Raw genomic sequence first — 16,692 nt, forward strand, 5'->3', positions numbered from 1 at the left:
CACGCTGGGCCCGGGCACTCTTGGGATGTGGGGGAGAGCCGTCCCGTCCTGGCAGGGTGGGTGCAAGGCAGAAGGGCTGTGTGTGGGCAGGAGGAGCCAGGGAGGCCACGGGTGAGAGGGTGGTCATAGGGATGCCACAGGGTGGCATGAGGAGGGGGTTATGTGCTCACACACCCACACGCAAGGGTCCGGGAATATTAAACTGCATTGCAGATAAATCCCCAACATAAATATCGTGAGCCACTCTGCCACGGGGGGGCCCAGCAAGGAGATTTGTAGCCCAGCAGTGGCCCCCTGCAGTGGCTGTGTACCCGGGCCCTGCTGGCCACACTCAGGGTACCTTGCCACCCTTGCCTGCTGTGCCTGCATAGTCCTGGGCACTCACAGGGGGGGCCTGGGTCTTCCCGAGTGCTGGGGTGGGAGCCAGGGAGCACATACTGGGGGCTGTGATACATGTGGAATGGGGACACTGCTTGGCATGGGTCAGGTAGCTCAGCTGGTGTAGGACTTGCTCTCCTGTTCTGTAGGCATGGATGGCACAGCCCTGACTGCCCAGGGGAGCTGAGACTGCACTCTCCTTGTGCTGGGCTGCTGGGCACGGCTCAGGAAAGGTGCCTGATAACATACTGAGATACACAACAGCCTATGCATAGATTGTGGTACACATACACCACCATAGACACCCATGGACACACTCACATGTGGACTGCCCTTCAGTTCCTGTGAGTGGTACATATACCCTGATCCACTCACACACCTGGGTGTTGCAGCGAAACTTTCCTGGGGCACATGCCAGGGCAGAGGGATTCCATGAATCTCACCAGAGAAACAACATGGCTTGGGCACCCAAACCAGCCAGGTACCACCAACACCAGCAGGGTGCAAGAGCATCCAGAAGCAGGTTGCTTCTTGGGTGGCACCGAGGGGGCTGGCTGGAGGGTGGGGGCACAGTGCTGGCTGCCACTACACCAGCCTCCTCATGCCTGCACTTACCCGCCTGGAGACACGCTTGGCACCTTGGTGGGAGCATGATGGATGCACATGGGAGGAGGCGAGCGGGCTGGAGTTATTAACAGTCCTGGGTACTGCTCCAACAGGGCTGTAAAAATTAAAGGCATGTGGATATAAAATAATGGATAAATCTGAGTCAGCCGCAGAGCGCTGCGGTGTCCCGCAGGAGTTGGCATCTCGAGAAGCTGGGGTACAGCAGGTCAGGACAGGCACCTGTGTGTAGATACAGGGAGGTAAGACAGTGCCTGCACCTGCTTCCAAGTGCTGTGACCCCAAAAAAAAATCTTTGTCATGTGTCTTGAAGGGATGCACGGGCAGTGGCAACCTGTGGAGCTGGTGCTGCGAGGCAAGAGGCTGCTCCTTAAACTGGGATGGAAAGACAAGAGGTTGTGCCTTTGCAGACAAGGCTGGGGGCACAGGCTCACTTGCTCCAGGATTGCCCCAAGTGCCGCCCAGCTCATACGGCCCAGCAGGCAGGATCCATGCCATGGTGCCAGTACACGCCAGCATGACCAGTCCAGTGTGACCCTAGGGTCCTGTCCATCCTATGGCCCTCAGCTCCGATCCTCAGCAGGGCCCAGGGCAGCATCCACCTAGCCAGCCCTGCTCCACCCTGGCCACCCTGCCAGCATCCTCATTTTCCCCGAGATTAGCCGCGGTGTGGGAGCCTCCGCGCACCGCCAGCAGGTGACAAATAAGATTTTTCCACTCTCCCGAGCACCCGGCATGGGTCTGTCATTGAAAATGCAAAGCAGCGCAGTGCCAACCTCCACCCCCACCCCCACCCCACCCCCCTCCCTTCCACCAACACCTCCGTATTGAGCACTCAGCCAGCCAAACCCACTCCCCATCATAAATGAACCAACTGGCCCTTAGCAACACTGGGGTTCTGGGCATTGGGACCTCAAATCCAGTAGGGTCTGAGGTTTCTCCCTCAGGTTCCCGAGGGTTTCTGAGTAGGGTGCTAGTTTAGGTGTGTCAAGCTGGGTGGGCAGCATGTCCTCACAGTGTCCTTCCAGTGCACCCATGGCTGCACTGTGTTTGGGAGAGGGGAGCAGGGGGTGCATGGCGGTCCCCACAATGCTGGGTATGTGCACCCCACCAGGGCCTGCGTGACTCCAGGGAGAGTGCCAGGCTCTGGGATGGATACATGGTGGGCTTACCTCAGTGGTAGGGAGTGAGGGTTTGTTCCTCATAGGAGACACCTGGCCCAAGATATATTCTCTGGGATAGGTGGGCATCATGCCATAAACCCCAAGAGACTCCCAGCCCCAGCACCCAAGGGGGGAAGGATTGCAGCATTCCACGGCTGGGCACATCGACCTAGAAGAAAAAACTCCCACCCAGCCCTCCCCAACCCCTCAGTCCCCCCCCAAATCTCTCAGTCCCCTTCAACTCCCATAGTGCCCCCAGCCCAGAGCCAGCTGCCTCCCCAGCAGCCCCCAGCTCTGCTCTCCCCCCCGCCACCACGTCTCCCCTCCACTATTGTCAGAGGGTTGCCTCTGCCTCTGTCTGTGAAATTAATTCGGAGGTGGAGAGGGAGAATTATGTAAAGTGTGGTTATTCTGGAGCGGCGGGGGAAGCGCGGCTGATGGCAAAGTGCCTTTTTGTGTGTTTAATATGCATTTTTTTCCAGCGGTGCATTTTCAGGCGGGTAATTTGCTGTCTTTTCAGACCCCGATCAGTATCATTTCTCTGGCAATGACAGCTTTTATTTGCACTGAAATGAATGCTGCGAAATTTCCAAGAAATAGCCGAGGCCCCGTTGGCTGCCCACCCCCGCGAGCCAGGGCATGGGCACCCGCCACTGCCTGCCTCCAGCAGCCCCCTGGCTGGACCCTGCCTACAGCCATGCTCATTGGCATTCCTCGGAGGTACTGGGCACATGTATGTGTGCCACTTTGCACAAACCATGTGCACAGGTATGTGCTTCCCTGCCTCACCTCCTCTTTACCTTGAGCCCCACGTGCACATCAGCCTGCCCCATGTAGGGGTACATATACACCCCGATTCATGTGCACCTATAGAAAATCCTTGTGCATATGCATGTACCCCTTCCTTGTGCATACATACACCCTCCCAACGCAGCTCCCCACCCTTCTGCACGCACACACACACCCAGTCCATGTGTATTCCCCCTTAACACGTGTATGCTCCCCACACCAGTCCATATATGCCCCTCCTTGTATATTGAGGAGGGTGTGAGTTTCTCCCCACCTTACAACCCTCCCCAGGCTTCATCCCAGGACTCTTAACCAAAGGCAGTGAGCCCTCAAGAGGGTTTGGGGGCCCCCCCATGCACCCTTCTCCCACCTCCTCCCCCCTCTGAGGCACAGAGGGGACAGGCACAGATAAGTCTTCTTCCCTCAAGCCCATCACCCCTCCAGCCACCTGCAGCAACGGGCAGGAGCTTTGAGAAGATGTAGGGTATGTCTCTGTGTACGTCTGCATGTCAGGAGGGAGGAATAAATGTTGTTTGTGTAGGTGTGCACCAGGTAGGCGTTGTGCACCGGAGCTGCTGTGCCGGCATGCGATGCTGCTGTTGCAGCGTCTGTGCTCGCTGCTTGTGCACATCTGTGTATGTGCCTCTGCCAGCCCCCTGCCTGTATCCCCGTACATGTGACAGTGTGTCTGCAAGGGTGGCATGGGCACCTCCATCTGGGGCAGCATCGCTGCATGTATGATCCTGTGCACACAGCTGGGTGTGCTCCCCATGTGTGCACAGAGCTGCACGCCCCCTACAACACCATGGAGGGCTTCACACCCCCAGCTGTGCAGGCAGTGCTTGGAATGGCCAAGGTTAACTCTGCCAGAGCCCGTCAGCGCGGTGTGGGGAAGCTTTAATTTAATGAAGTGTGAGGCTTTTTATGGGCTTTTAATTACGTGGTGATAATTAACATTATAGGCCGCCGGGTCCCGCTGGTGCCCGGCTGCCCTGTGCCAGCTTCCCATGTTTGTAAATAAACCCTGTGGGCTGTGAGGTCCCTACCCTGGGGCACCCACCTCTTGCAGCAGGGAGCAAAGCCAGCCCCAGCACCCTGCCAAGGTGGCCATTTAGGCACAAGTTCAGGCAAAATGTGGGGAGCAAGAGGGTCCCCCCCAGTCCTCTCCCCAGAAGCACTTGTCTGCCTGTGTTTTTCCAGCCCTCCAGCCGAGCAGAGGTGCCAGCTGTGTGAGAGTAGGCACAGGCAGCAGTGCCACAATTGTCCCCTGCTCCAGCCTGGAGCAGCCCCCCCCATGCTGAGGCTAAGAGGAAGCGATCCATCAGGCAGCACCCGGGCACACTGCCCACCTGCCAGGCACCCGGTTAATTTATCACCCAGCACCCCAGTAATTTCCTGTCCTACTCTAATCAATAAGTGAGGGGCAGGGGGGCAATACCAGCTCCCCCTTGCAGGTCACAATGGGTACAGGGAGATGGTGATGACCCATGAGAGAGATCCCAGAGCAAGGCAAGGGGATCCAAGGTGTCTGGGATAGGTCCCTGCCCCACCCCATACAATTTTCCCCTTCCCTGAAGAACCAGAGGCTCAGAGGCCATGTAGGGAGGGGTAAGGCTAGAGATTAATGTATTTGAGTGCTCCCCACCCAGCAGCACTGGGACTGCTGAGGAAGATTTGGGGTTCCATACCCTGCAGCCATTATGGCCAGCAACCCCCCCACATATCCAGCCTCAGGCAGGGAACCCAGGCATCCGGGTTCCCCTCCCCCACCTCTTCCCATTTAATTTTTCCTAATGAAAGGCAGGGAGGATGGCGGGGAGCTGGGGCACCAAGGTCGAGGCTGCCTTTAATCAATCCCCGCTGCTGGCTGGGTGCCCGGAGGAACCGGCAGAGGAAAGGCTGGGGGCTGCAGGAGGGGGGAAGCACAGGGAAGGGGGGATGCAGGGTACAACCAAGGGGGTCCCAGCAGCCAACTGCGGTTCCCAATGCTTGAACCCCCCCTGAGATTCTGCATAGCACCCCCCACTACCACTCCAAAGAAAAGGCACCGTGAATGCACCGTGCTGCCCAGGAGGTGCCAGGGCTGTGCCTGGATCCAGCCAGGTCAGCTTTAATCCTCGGCAGGAGACACCCTCCCAATAAAAAACCCAGCCCCCCAGGGCACCCAGCCCCTGACACCTCCCTGCCCACCAAGGTGGGGCCAACCAAGGCTGGGGCCATCCCCAGGCTTGGGCTGCTAAAGGCACTGGGTGAAGGAAGCTGCAGGGAGACATGGGGTGACCTAGAGCTGGGTGCTGGTGACAGCACTCACCCCGTGCACCAGCACGGTGGGGCCCAGCCCGCGGGTGAGCAGCTCCAGCTGATGCAGGTAGAGCGGGTAGAGGTTGATGTCGGCCGGTGGCCGTGGCAGATAGAGGAAGCGCACAGCTGGCACAGGGCTCTGCTCCAGGACGAGTCTGTTGGCAGCACAGATGTACTCATCCGTCACTTGGGTAGTGTTGGCTGGGAAGTTCACGGCCTCTTCCTCCTCCTCCTCTGCTGGCCCCCCTGGGGGTCCCTGGCGGCTTTGCCAGTGCAGGCGGGTGACAGCGTCCCAGGGCACCAGATGGATCTGGGCCTGGATGCGCAAGTCTTTGAGGAGCTGGCGCAACTTCTCCTCTTGGGCATGGGGCATGGTGCCTGCCTCTACGCAGAGGAAGAGGTGAAGGCGTGCCCGGCGCCAGGCTCGCGCCATGTTGAGGACACAGGCCATCTGCAGCAGGAACAGGCTGCAGGTGTCGGCGTAGCGGGCGCTGTCGGGCCGCAGCAGGTTGACAGGCCAGACATGGATGGAGGGCGGGGGGCTTGCAGCCCGCCGCAGCTCCCAGGCTTTGTCCAGGCTCTCCAGCTGCCTGGCTAGGAGAACATTGCGAAGCATCTTCAGGGCATCAGCCACAATGCCAACATACTCCCGGGGTGACAGCAGCTTGGGTGCAGCAGATGCCCGCAGAGGCGGGAAGCCCAGGGGGACCTCCTCACGGGTGCTGGTGAAGGCAGGGTGCTGGGCCAGACCATCCTGTGGCACTGCATCATCGTAGAAGCCCAGCACCAAGGTGTTGGGACGCATCCCACCTGTCAGAGAGACCACACCAGCCTGGCTGAGCAGAGCTGTAGGGCCCCACCAGGCCTCCTAACCCTGGCACTACAGGTGCCAATGAGTCCTAACTTGACTTTGGCATTGCCCACCCAATACCTCTCCAAGTTCCAACTTAGCTTTGGTGCTGCTGGGAGCTTCTGAACCCCTTAGCATTGCCCATCCAGGTGTATTCAAGCCTCTCAACATCGATGACACATGCCCCAACTTGGCTTCAGCACTGCTCATCCCAGATGCCTCCAAGCCCCAGCTTAGCTTTGGCATCATCACCCATTCCAGATGCCTCCAAGCCCCAGTTTGGCTTTTGGCATCACCCAGCTAGGTGCATCAAACCTCTTGGCACCTCTCACTCCACAGAGGCAGCAGGGTGAACTCTCACCCATGCCCAGCCAGCTGCCACTCACCAAGGCCAGAGGTGAAGAGGAGCTGCCGGACACCATGCCGTACTGAGGGCGCAAGGGTGAGGCTGACAAAGGCCTTGACGTTCAGCTTGTCCACCAAGCTCAGCCATGAGTCCTGCTGGGGCTGCAGCGGGTCCGAAGGCAGTGCATCTGGGTGAGGAGTAAGAACAGCTTCAGGGGGTTGGGTACCTCATACCAGGGGCTCACCCTGGTATCTCCACAACACCCCCCATGCAAAAACAGTGCCAACACCTGTGCCCACCCGAGCAGCCAGGAGATGGGGAGGGTGGAAACAAGTGCTTCCAGAGAGATATATGAGATTATTCATAAATATATAAAAATTATCCAGGCAGCCCCATCCCCCCCTCCCCAATTTCAGGCCATTAGTCACCATGGCAACACGGGGGGGGGGGGGGGGAAGAGCGGGGAGCAAAGCCCATGCATCCGCTGGGGTGAAGACAGGGACAGTCATGGAATGTGCCAGGGAGCACGTGTGTGCAAACCAACACACACCAGGGTGCAGAAACATGTGAAGCACTTGGATGCACAGTGGCAGTTATGAGGTGAGAATGGACACACACGTGTGCAAGGAACTGCCTAGTGTGTTCCCATGCGTGTCCTGGGTGTGCACAGGAGCTGAACTGTGCAATGGGACCGTGCTCTACAGGGGCTCAGAGGAATCAGGGTTATATGTCTCACATGTGTACACCACCCTCAAAACACACAAGAGCCCCATGTGCATATGGAGGGGTGAATACTTGAGCACATGCATGTGAAAGCTTGCAGCACACATACAACAGAGACAAGCCACCTATGTTCCCCATACCAAGTCAAATCCAAGGCAATATGTGTGTCCAAGATGCTGACATTCTCTCACTGCGCCCACCCTTCCCAGATGGGAGTGGACTCCAAGGACGCTAGGAGCCCCCTGGCAGCATAGCAAGGAGCAGAAGCCACCAGAATTGGGGACAGTGCAGATCCTCACCCAAGTCCTGCAGCTCAATATGGCCCAGGACATAGAGGCCACTCTTCTTGAGGTCGTTGACGAAGTCAATGAGGCGGGTGCTACCCCGTGGGTTCTGCACCATCAGCAGCATCTGTGGGCGCCAGAACTTGACATGGTCCTTGCGCACATCCAGCATCAGCAGATATTTTCGCACCTGGAGGTAGGAAGGGGAGCAGGTGAGGAACACTCCTTCTTGCAACAAACCACCCCATGGGGATGCCAGCCATGAGGACACACTGCCCAGGACAGAGGTGCCATGGGGACACCAGCTCTCCACCCTATGAGGAGACAGTGGAGGAGGACAGGGCTCACCTGGTGGAAGATGAGGGCCTGGCTGATGTAGCCCCAAGTGCTGCTGGGCGAGAGGTAGTGGAGAGCAAGGAGGAGGAGGAGGAGGAAGCCTAGGCTTGCTGAGGCCGACACAGGGCTGATGAGGAACATCATGACGCAGCAGCCTGCAATGCCCAGCAGGCACGTGTGCCAGGTGAAGTACCGGAAGGTGGGCCTGGAGCAGGCAGAAGGGGACAACTGCTACCGCATGGCCCTGGTGCCAGCTGCAGGGCAGGCACAGTCAGGAGGGCTATGCCAAGATGCCAACCAGAACCTCTCAGAAAGCCCTGCTGTGCCAGCCCAGGGTATGTCAAGCACCACAGATGCCTGTGGGAGAGGGCACAGAGGGGAGATGGTATCTCCCATGGCACTAGGCAGCCCCTTACTGACACTTCCTGGCAAATGGGGGCAACCTGAGGTTGGGGTGACAGTTACAGGGCTGAGGCTGCCCTGGCACACCTGAGGGGACTGGGTAGTGTCAATAGTGTGTGGCAGCTTTGGCAGCCACTGCATTTGCTCAGCCTGGCGCAGGGAGGCAGAGGCGGGGAGGCGAAAAGCTGTTATTTTCTCTAATTGTTGTTTTTCCTGAAAGGTAATTAAAATCCTTTTCCACTGCACTCCATGGAGATCTTAGTATGCGGAGGGTGAGGGATGGGAAGCACCAAATGTGAGATGGGCAACGGGACCATCACCACCCAGCCCAGCAGCTTCCCCCCAGGCACTGATCCTGCCCCACCCATGCCCAGCCAAGGAGCAGCTGGGGATGAGCATGCCCCAGCACAGACACCAGCTCTCCTTTGGGAATGGGGCAGTCTGGGGGATCCTTGGGCAGTGCCACCCAGCCCTGCTCAGACACTGCCCCTGCCCCACCTGGGGGACTCTCCCTGCTTCAGAGGCACAGCACCCTGCACCAAGGGCAGTAGGCATCACTCAGGAGGGAGACCAGGCTGCCCCCACACTGCTGGGCCCCACCTGCCCCAGATTTGGGCAGCCCTGCAAGCCATCCCACACCCAGGTAGCCCCAGCTGGGGCTGCCTGCCACGTACACTTCTTCCTGGAAGATCTTTTCTCCTTCTCCCACCCAGGATCCCCCTCCCTCCCCCTTTGCTGTTAGTTTAATTAGTGCTAATGGAAAGTGGGCTCCATCACTGCTTGGCAAGCTGCCTGGGGGGATGCCGGGCAGGCACAGGCTATAAATTACCTCTGGAAAGCCTAAGAGGAGGGGGCTGGATTTATCTGTACCCGCTCAAAGCATTGCTGGTGTGTAGGGATTGTGCCAAGCCAGTGCCACACTGGGACCTGTCCCCTTCTCCCTTAACAGGAATCAAGGGTGTCTCTGCCCTCCTTAATGCCCAAGAGAGGGGTGCTGAGCATCTCTGCCCCACAGAAAGGCAGCAGAAGCATGGATGGCAGGGGAACCGCAGACAGACAGATGGGCAAACAGCATCTCAGCACGGCATCCCTCCCCTGTGCCAGTGGGTACCTGAAGTTGGGGGCTGATGCCCACTCCAGTGCGAGGCAGGCCAGGTTGACGGTGGCATAAACGAGAAGGAAGAAGGTAGTCACGACCCCTGCAATGGTGTTGAGCTTCCCAGAGAAGAGGACGAGCTGCAGAGAGCATGGGGAGACACAGGGTGAATGTATCCCCCAGGACACTCCTGCATGTGCCAGAGCCTTCCCTGCCAAGCTCGGTGAATGTCAGGGCAGTAGGCTGGGAAAGGGTACAGTCAGTGCCAAACAGGCAGAAATCCCTGCCCCTTACTATGTTTTATCATTCGTTTATGGGAGGGCACAGTCACAATAGGACACCTGGAGCAAGGGCCCTAGAGGAAGATTCCCAGGGGCAGGGGAATGTGCCAGGCAAGAAATTGAGCCCAGATGCCAACCGGCCCTCACCCAGTGAAGCTGGGAAAGGATCATCACCAGCAAACTCACCTGCACCACCAGCCAGGAGAGGATCACTGCCATCACAGGATTCCCACTGGCAGACGTCTTCTTGGCCAGCGCCAGTGCCCGGCCTGCAGGCAGATCAGGGAGGTTGTGCTGGAGCACCTCAATGGCCACCAAAAGGTTTGGCCACCAGCCATGAACCCTGTCCCCACTCTGGGTGCTGGGATAGTTGCAAACACCAAGGCATGCAGGTGACCCAAATGAGCACACTAAGCAGGAAGCAGATTCCCTTATGCCAGGGCTGGTCCCCAGCAGGAAAAAGCTGCTAGCTGGGCTCTCACTCAGGCACTCACCAAAGAGATCATCCCGGGCCAGGGCATAGAGGATGCGGGATGCCCCAATGAGATTGCTCATGGCTGCGGAGAGGGTGGCAGCATAGATGCCCACTGTGACCAGGGGTGGGAAGATACTGATGTCACGCAAGAACCCGTAGTCTTTCTGCAGGAGGGTCCTGAAGAGGGACACAGACACACTGACACCAGACTCAGCCCAGAGCAGCAAGCCCTGGCACTGGGCACACCTCAGCACTGATGGCCCTGGTGAGGCAACGGATGGCTGTACCTGTCACAGGTGGCACACATGAGGAAAGCCAGCAGGTTGTAGATGAGGTAAGTGAAGAGCACAGCAGAGATGGTGCCCCGTGGAATGGAGTAGCTCGGGCGCTTAAGGTCCCCTGTGGGCAGAAGTGGACAGATTTACTGCCTGTATGCACAGCACCCACATGCTCTCCTCTAGCTTTGCCAGTGCCACCCAGCCTGGCACCCCCTGCCTGTACCTGACATGTTGGAGCCTGCCATGATGCCTGTGCAGCCGTTGAACATCACTGCAAACACGGAGCTGAAGCTCATCATCTGCCCAGTGGTGTAGTCCACCCCATACCCACCTGGAAGACACAGGGGCATAGGCTGTGAAGGGCTGTCAGGGGCTGCACAGCCCCACCATATACCCTCTCCTAAATGTTGCCATACACAAACCATGGGATAAGCCACCCTACAGCACCTGTTTTGTACCTATAAGCTATTCCCACCCTCCAGTAAGGCCCTGCTGATGTGGAAGCGCCAGTGTCACCCCTCTCCAGGGGGCACATGCTACAGTGGGTACAGGGTGCAGGGTGGAGAGAGACGCTCCTCACCGTCCAGGTTGCCTCGCAGGGTGGCAAGTGAGAAGCCAGTGAAGGAGCCATTCTCAGAGCTGTTGAAGCGGGGCAACCGGATGGGCACCCCAATGGGTCGCGTGGCAAAGAAGCTGACGAGGACGGTGCCCAGGACACCAGCAACAATGAGGAAGATGAGGAAGGTGGCCTTGGCATAGATGGAGGCACCCACAAGGCACACAAGGAGGCAGAGGGCCAGTAAGACAGTGCCATAGAGCAGCTCATACCAGTAGCTCTGGGGCAGGACGTGGATGCCTATGCCTGCTGTTTGCCCTGGTCAGAGAAAAATCAGGATCAGTGGGGCTCAGAGCAGAGAACACCAGAACCTGAGAGCCAGCAGCATTGGGCCAGGTATGGCAGGTGCCAACTCACCAGCCAGAGGGCTGGGCAAGCCATGCCAGCTGTGCTGGGCATGGTGCTTGGCATGCCTGGCAGGATGCAAGGGCTACTTGGGTAAGGGACACCGACTGTTCCCCACCACTACACACAAGGGTACTCACCAGGGGGGATCCCAAAGCTGTCCACCACTGCCTCCACCAGTCCCAGCACGTAGAGGGCACTGCCACACACGTTGGCCAGAAAAAACATGATCCCAATGCTGCCCCCAAACTCTGGGCCCAGTGCACGGCTGATCATATCTTGCTCAAGTCAAGAGAAGATGCCAGCAGCCCAAATCACCATTGGACGCCCCCACCCTTCCCTCTCAGGCCAAGGGGGTTCTAACCTCATCATGGCACTCTGAAGCTGATAGGTGGACCCCAGATTTTGCCCCACATGCCCTGCCCTTGCAGCACCCACAGCAAAGGATACAGTAGGCTCCTCCAGCATCCAGTGCTCCATTGGTGGCAATGGCACACACAGACAGCACAGTCATGCCGATGATGAAGTATGCCACTGCAAACATGGCCAGAGCTTGGTACAACCCAGCATGGCCTACCACAAACCCTGCCAAGGAGAGAAGAGATGCCAGTATGCCTGTGAGCTTGGCACAGACCACGCCCTGACAGGGTTCCTGGGCACAGCCAACCCCCCAGACATGGGGTGTCGGCACATGAGCTGCTCCCATCCCCATGCTCACAGCTCCCTCCAGCCATGCCAGGATGGGGACATCCCCACCCAGGGTGCTGCAGCCAGCTCAGCTTGTGCACCCCACTTTGGGGCATCCTCATCCTCCTGCCATGCCAGGATCATGACAGGGCAAACCCTGGGCACTGGTAACTCAGAGAACACCCAAAATAGCAAACAGGGCAAAGGTTTTGCTGCTCACAGCCCCAGGGCACTGGGGAGGAGGAGGTGCCAGGATCCCCTGTCCTGCTGTCACTCTCAGCAGGCAGGGAGTGCCTTGCACCCCAACTTGGGCACCCAGTGCCGATGGGCTCCCCATACGGTTCTGTTTGCATCCCCAATTTCCTCTGCAAAGCAGGAAGCAAAAGATGCCCCAGGACACCCCCACAGGCAGGGGCACTGCTCACTGGTAGGTGTTCCTCCCCGGGGACAGGGCACTAAGAACCCCCAGTGACTCTGCTTGGGGTGATGGGAGGCAAATCCGTCCGGCAGCACTGCGGGCAGGAAGAGGCTGACTGTGGCTGCCGGGAGATGCCCTATCTCAGCCACAAGCCAGGCCACAGCCATGCCCTCGGGGTGACAAGTGGGGTGTAAGGGCACAGGAACCACACGGAACCCCTGGGGAGACAGCCTGGGTTTGGGGCCATCCCCTGAGATCTCTGGAAGGCCGGAGGGTGCCAGAGTAACAAAGACCGGGCTGGGGAAGGGGGTGGGAAAGAGAGTTGTCCCAAAAGAAGTAGCGGTAAGGAGGAGGGCTGCTCGGCCTGGAGATCTGGGGAGTGTTTGAGACATGGGGGACGAGCGGGGCTGCCGAGGGGAGCCACAGCCCTTCACCGTGGGACAGTTCCTCTTCCCGGCATCTGCCCTCCCCCTCCGCCCCGCACTTCCCTCCCAACCCCACGGCAACGCACCCCCGCGGAGGGGGATAGGGGGTGGTTCCCGCAGTGGGATAGGGGTTGCGGAGCTTGAGGCTGCCCGAGCACCGCAAGCAGGGGTCCCATGGGCAGGGGAAAGGCTTCAGCCCGCTCCTCGGAGCCTGGCCGGACCCTCGGGCACTCAGCCAACTCCCGCCCCAGGCTTTCCGTGGGCGGAAAGAGGAAAAGCCTTCCCTGCTCGCAGACCCCGGCTGCCTGCCCTGGGCCTCTGCCTGTTCCGGGCCGGGCTGCGGTATAACCTCCCCTCCAGGCCCAACAATGGGCTGCCACCTCCCCCGGTCCGTGCCCCGCCTGCTTCCCTATTTCTCACAGATTGTCCAGAAACAGGCTCATAACCCAATCTGAGAGAAGACAATCGGTGCTCTCTGAACAGTGAAGAGAGGGGAAAGAACCGGGGTGCTAATGCCCGACAGTCGGGGATGACTGGGGAACAGCGGAGTCCCAGCACTGGGGGATGGCAGAATATAAGGGCAATGGAATCCTGCTTAGGGATGTCCTGCCCCAGGGACACTAGGGCCTCAGACTTGGGACACTTAACTGGCAGCACTGAGGTTCCCACCCTGCGGGCACAACAGAAGCCCTGGACCCCCAGGTTCCAGATGGAGGGGTCAGGAGAGGACACAGCGTTGAAACCCCCAGCCTAGGGGGAGAATTGAAAGGGCAGAACTCCATAGGAACTCCAAAGGAACTCCATACTGGGGGCTTGGGAGAGGGCACTGGGAAACCAGTGGAGTCCCAGACTGGGGGTACTGGGGTGCACACTGGAGGGGAGCACTGGGAGGACACTGGGGACCGAAACTAAGGGACGTGGGGGGGGGAGCACTGGGAACTCAAGGAGGCTGGGACAGGAGAACCAGGAGGGCAAAGCGAGGACATCAGCGACCCAGACTCAGGGAGCCTGAGGGCAGCGCGGGGGACTTCGTAAGCTGGAGGCCTCGGGAAGACACAGGGCTCGGACTTGGGGTAGCAGGCAGAACTGGTGAGTCTCGGGGGTCTCCCGGCCGCGTCTAGAAGAAAGGTACAGGGATGTCCCGGGGAGCGGAAGCACTCACCGAGGCGCAGGAATAGGACGACGCTGAACATGGAGAGCAGCGTGGGCACCACAACGCCCAGGAAGGTGGGCAGCTTGCGGGGGGCGGCGGCGTCGGCCCGGCCGCGGCCGTGCTCCCGGCTCCTCTCCTCATCGCCCGAGCCACCGCACAGGCGGTACGTGAGCAGCGCGCTCCGCTCGGAGCTCGCCATGGCATGAGCCGGGCCGCACCGACCCCGGCCCTCGCCGCTCCGAAACCCGCCTGGCCCCAGCCCCCGCCGGCCCCGCCCGCCGACTCGGGTCCGACCCGCCTAGCCACGCCCACAGCCACGCCCATTACACCCACAGGATATGCCCCGCTCAGATAGGCCCCGCCCCAACCTTGAGGGCCACCCCGCCCACAGCCCCGCCCAACAAGGTAGACCCCGAGTCTCTGCCTAGCCCCGCCCCTTTTCTGGCCCCGCCCACAGTCCTCTGCCCTTACCCCATCCTTAACACGGCTTTGGACCCCAAATGCACCTCCATGGTGGCCCCCGTGGCCACAAAGGTCTCAACAGCCCCCCAGTGTCACTCTACACCCCAAATTCCCCCGGTCCTCCCAGGGTCTCCCCATCTCTAATACCCAGCACTGAACCACCCCCCCATCCCGAGACTCTCCCCACTTCGCCCAGAACCCCAAAACTGGCCCCGTGCCCCCCGCCCCCGGAACGGCCGGAGTCACCCCGTGCCAACACCCCTATACTGAGTTCAGTGCCCCCAGCCTGACTCCAATGACCCTGGTACTGCCCCTCTCCCAGGTGTCCGCTCCCCGTGCCGTCCCCCCCGCCCGTGCCGGCTGGGCTCGGCTGCCCGCGCCAATTACCGGACAATCGGGGCCCCCGGGGGCGCCGACGCTCCCTTCCTCCCCGCCGCCGGGACTGGGATCTGCCCGGGCCCCGGGGCCCCACTGCCGCCTCCGCCCGGGGCGGCCGAGCGCCTCGCCAATTAGGTTAATGGGATTGGCATCGGCACCGGGACCGGGAGGGGCGCGGTGGGGCAGGAGGCAAACCCCACGCCGGCCTTGGGCACCCGCGTTGACCTCCACGGTGACACGAGTCGGGGGGATCCATGCGGGGGACACTAGGTCGGAGCGCGGGACCGCTCCCCGCCGTGGGACGGTGCTACCCCTCCCGCCGCGTCCCCCGTCCCCGCAGTCCCCCGTGGGGCAGCCATGCCCCCGCGATGTCCTCGCGGCCGAGGTGGGAGTCCGGCGGGGCTGGGACTTTCATCTGCGGCGGGCCTGTCGCCGTGCCAGCCGCGGGCAGCGCCGAGCCTTTGATGTGCCACTGAAGCGGCCATTGTCCGCGCCCCGCTGGCACCATCAGGGCTGGGGCGGCGGGGGGGAGCGCGGAACGGCAGGGGCTGCGGACACGCAGGCATCCCTGTCCTTAATGGGGACGAAGATGGAAGCACGGGCCTCCTGACCCCCAAATAGAGATGGGGACAAGGGCACCTCCTGCAACGAAGGGACACAGAGAGGGAGGCATGGCCACTCCCTGTCCCCCAGTGGAAGTGGGGATACGGGCATCCTCTGACTTTTAAAAGGGCATGGGGACACGGGCACTGCCCACACCTAACGGACAGAGCTGAGGACGTGGACACCTCTGCTTCCCAATAGGGAAAGAGATGGGAACACGGGCACCTCCTGCCCCTAACAGAGACAGAAATGAGGGCATTGGCACCTCCACTAACCCAAAAAGGTGATGAGGATGCAGCCATACCCTGCACTGCCAAAGGAGCTGAGCCCCAGCTCATGGGCACAGGAGAACAGCAATGGGGACAGGAAGGCTGCAATGTGGGCAGGAGGGTGGTGTGGGCAACGCGAAAGTATAGGGACAATGACAAGTCAAATTGCAGACACTGGGGTGCCTCTGCCAGCTGGACAGGAAAGTGTGGTCCCCTCCAGTCCCTAAGGCCAAAGCCGCTCCCCAGGCCCCGGCAAGCCGCCCATTTGCTGATGAAAAGTGAGAGGCAGTCCGTGCCCCTGTCCCACCTGTCCATCCCTGGCACCCCCCGCATGGATCCGCTCTCCAACGGCCTTAGTGTGGACACAGAGTGCTGGGGGTCCCAGGAGGGTCCCCCAGAGGTAGCTAGTGCTCTGCATGGAGCATGGTGCTCCTGCACAGGGAGGCCAGTTCAGTTAGTATTGTGCTGGCACAGAGCGAGGAACCCCCCATGGCCTCATGTGTCCCCCCACACCATGTGTGTGTGTCCCCCCCGCACTCTCCACCCGGCCCGCTGCCTTCCTTTGAAGTTCCCCGGCGGGTCTCCCACGCTCGCCCCGGGCCCCCCGCGCCCCGCAGTCACCGGTACGTTCCCACCCGCTCACTGCCGCCCCCCGCCCGCTTTCTCCCCCCTCCCCGCCCGGGTCCCGCAGGAGGGAGGGTGGCGCGGCCGGGGCTTGGCGTGAAAATGATCAAGGGCCGCGGGCAGCGCCGAAGCGCAGCACCCGTCTGATGCTGCCCGCTCAGAGGCCCCGTCGAACAAAGGCGGCATTGAGGCCTCGGCTGCGCCCCCCCCCGCGCCCCCCGCCCCGAGCTGGCATCTTGGCGCGACATTAATGAACTCGCCTGTTTGTGCTCCCCCGGCCCCTCTCTCCTCCCACCGCCTGGGGGGCACCGTATATATCCATCCCTCCTCACCCGCCTCGGGCATTTCGGGGGCTCCCCCCTTTTTCCCCCTTTACCCGTCCTGGG

General features: G+C 60.5%; 1 protein-coding gene across 4 annotated transcripts; it reads right to left on the minus strand.

Annotated features, from left to right (window-relative positions):
• Positions 1-5,008: 5,008 nt before the first annotated feature.
• Positions 5,009-14,885, minus strand: SLC12A9 (solute carrier family 12 member 9). 4 transcript variants are annotated; one of them, XM_030455838.1, is made up of 14 exons: positions 14,820-14,885; positions 13,817-13,934; positions 11,738-11,872; positions 11,428-11,565; positions 10,907-11,200; positions 10,550-10,657; positions 10,336-10,447; positions 10,068-10,225; positions 9,760-9,842; positions 9,308-9,432; positions 7,807-7,999; positions 7,474-7,648; positions 6,492-6,638; positions 5,009-6,065 (listed from the first exon to the last, which is right to left on the minus strand). In XM_030455838.1, exons 3-14 carry the CDS (start codon positions 11,829-11,831, stop codon positions 5,236-5,238), a joined length of 2,457 nt encoding a protein of 818 aa, XP_030311698.1. In that variant the 5' UTR covers positions 11,832-11,872; positions 13,817-13,934; positions 14,820-14,885; the 3' UTR covers positions 5,009-5,235. The 4 variants fall into 4 exon arrangements, with proteins under 4 accessions (XP_030311698.1, XP_030311696.1, XP_030311695.1 ...); XM_030455836.1 differs by having other exon boundaries at positions 13,811-13,934; XM_030455835.1 differs by lacking the exons at positions 13,817-13,934; positions 14,820-14,885 and adding an exon at positions 13,980-14,209.
• Positions 14,886-16,692: the final 1,807 nt, after the last annotated feature.

This window comes from Calypte anna, chromosome 9, assembly GCF_003957555.1.
Source record: "Calypte anna isolate BGI_N300 chromosome 9, bCalAnn1_v1.p, whole genome shotgun sequence".
In the NCBI taxonomy this organism is placed as follows: Eukaryota; Metazoa; Chordata; class Aves; order Apodiformes; family Trochilidae; genus Calypte; species Calypte anna.

Coding starts and splice junctions, on each gene's coding strand:
- SLC12A9 (XM_030455835.1), bottom strand. CDS start 14,169: ATGGCGAGCTCCGAGCGGAGCGCGCTGCTCACGTACCGCCTGTGCGGT. Junction 10,448..10,549: donor GGCAGGCTCCAACATGTCAG/GTACAGGCAGGG, acceptor TTCTGCCCACAG/GGGACCTTAAGCGCCCGAGC. Junction 8,000..9,307: donor GCATCAGCCCCCAACTTCAG/GTACCCACTGGC, acceptor TGCCTGCTCCAG/GCCCACCTTCCGGTACTTCA.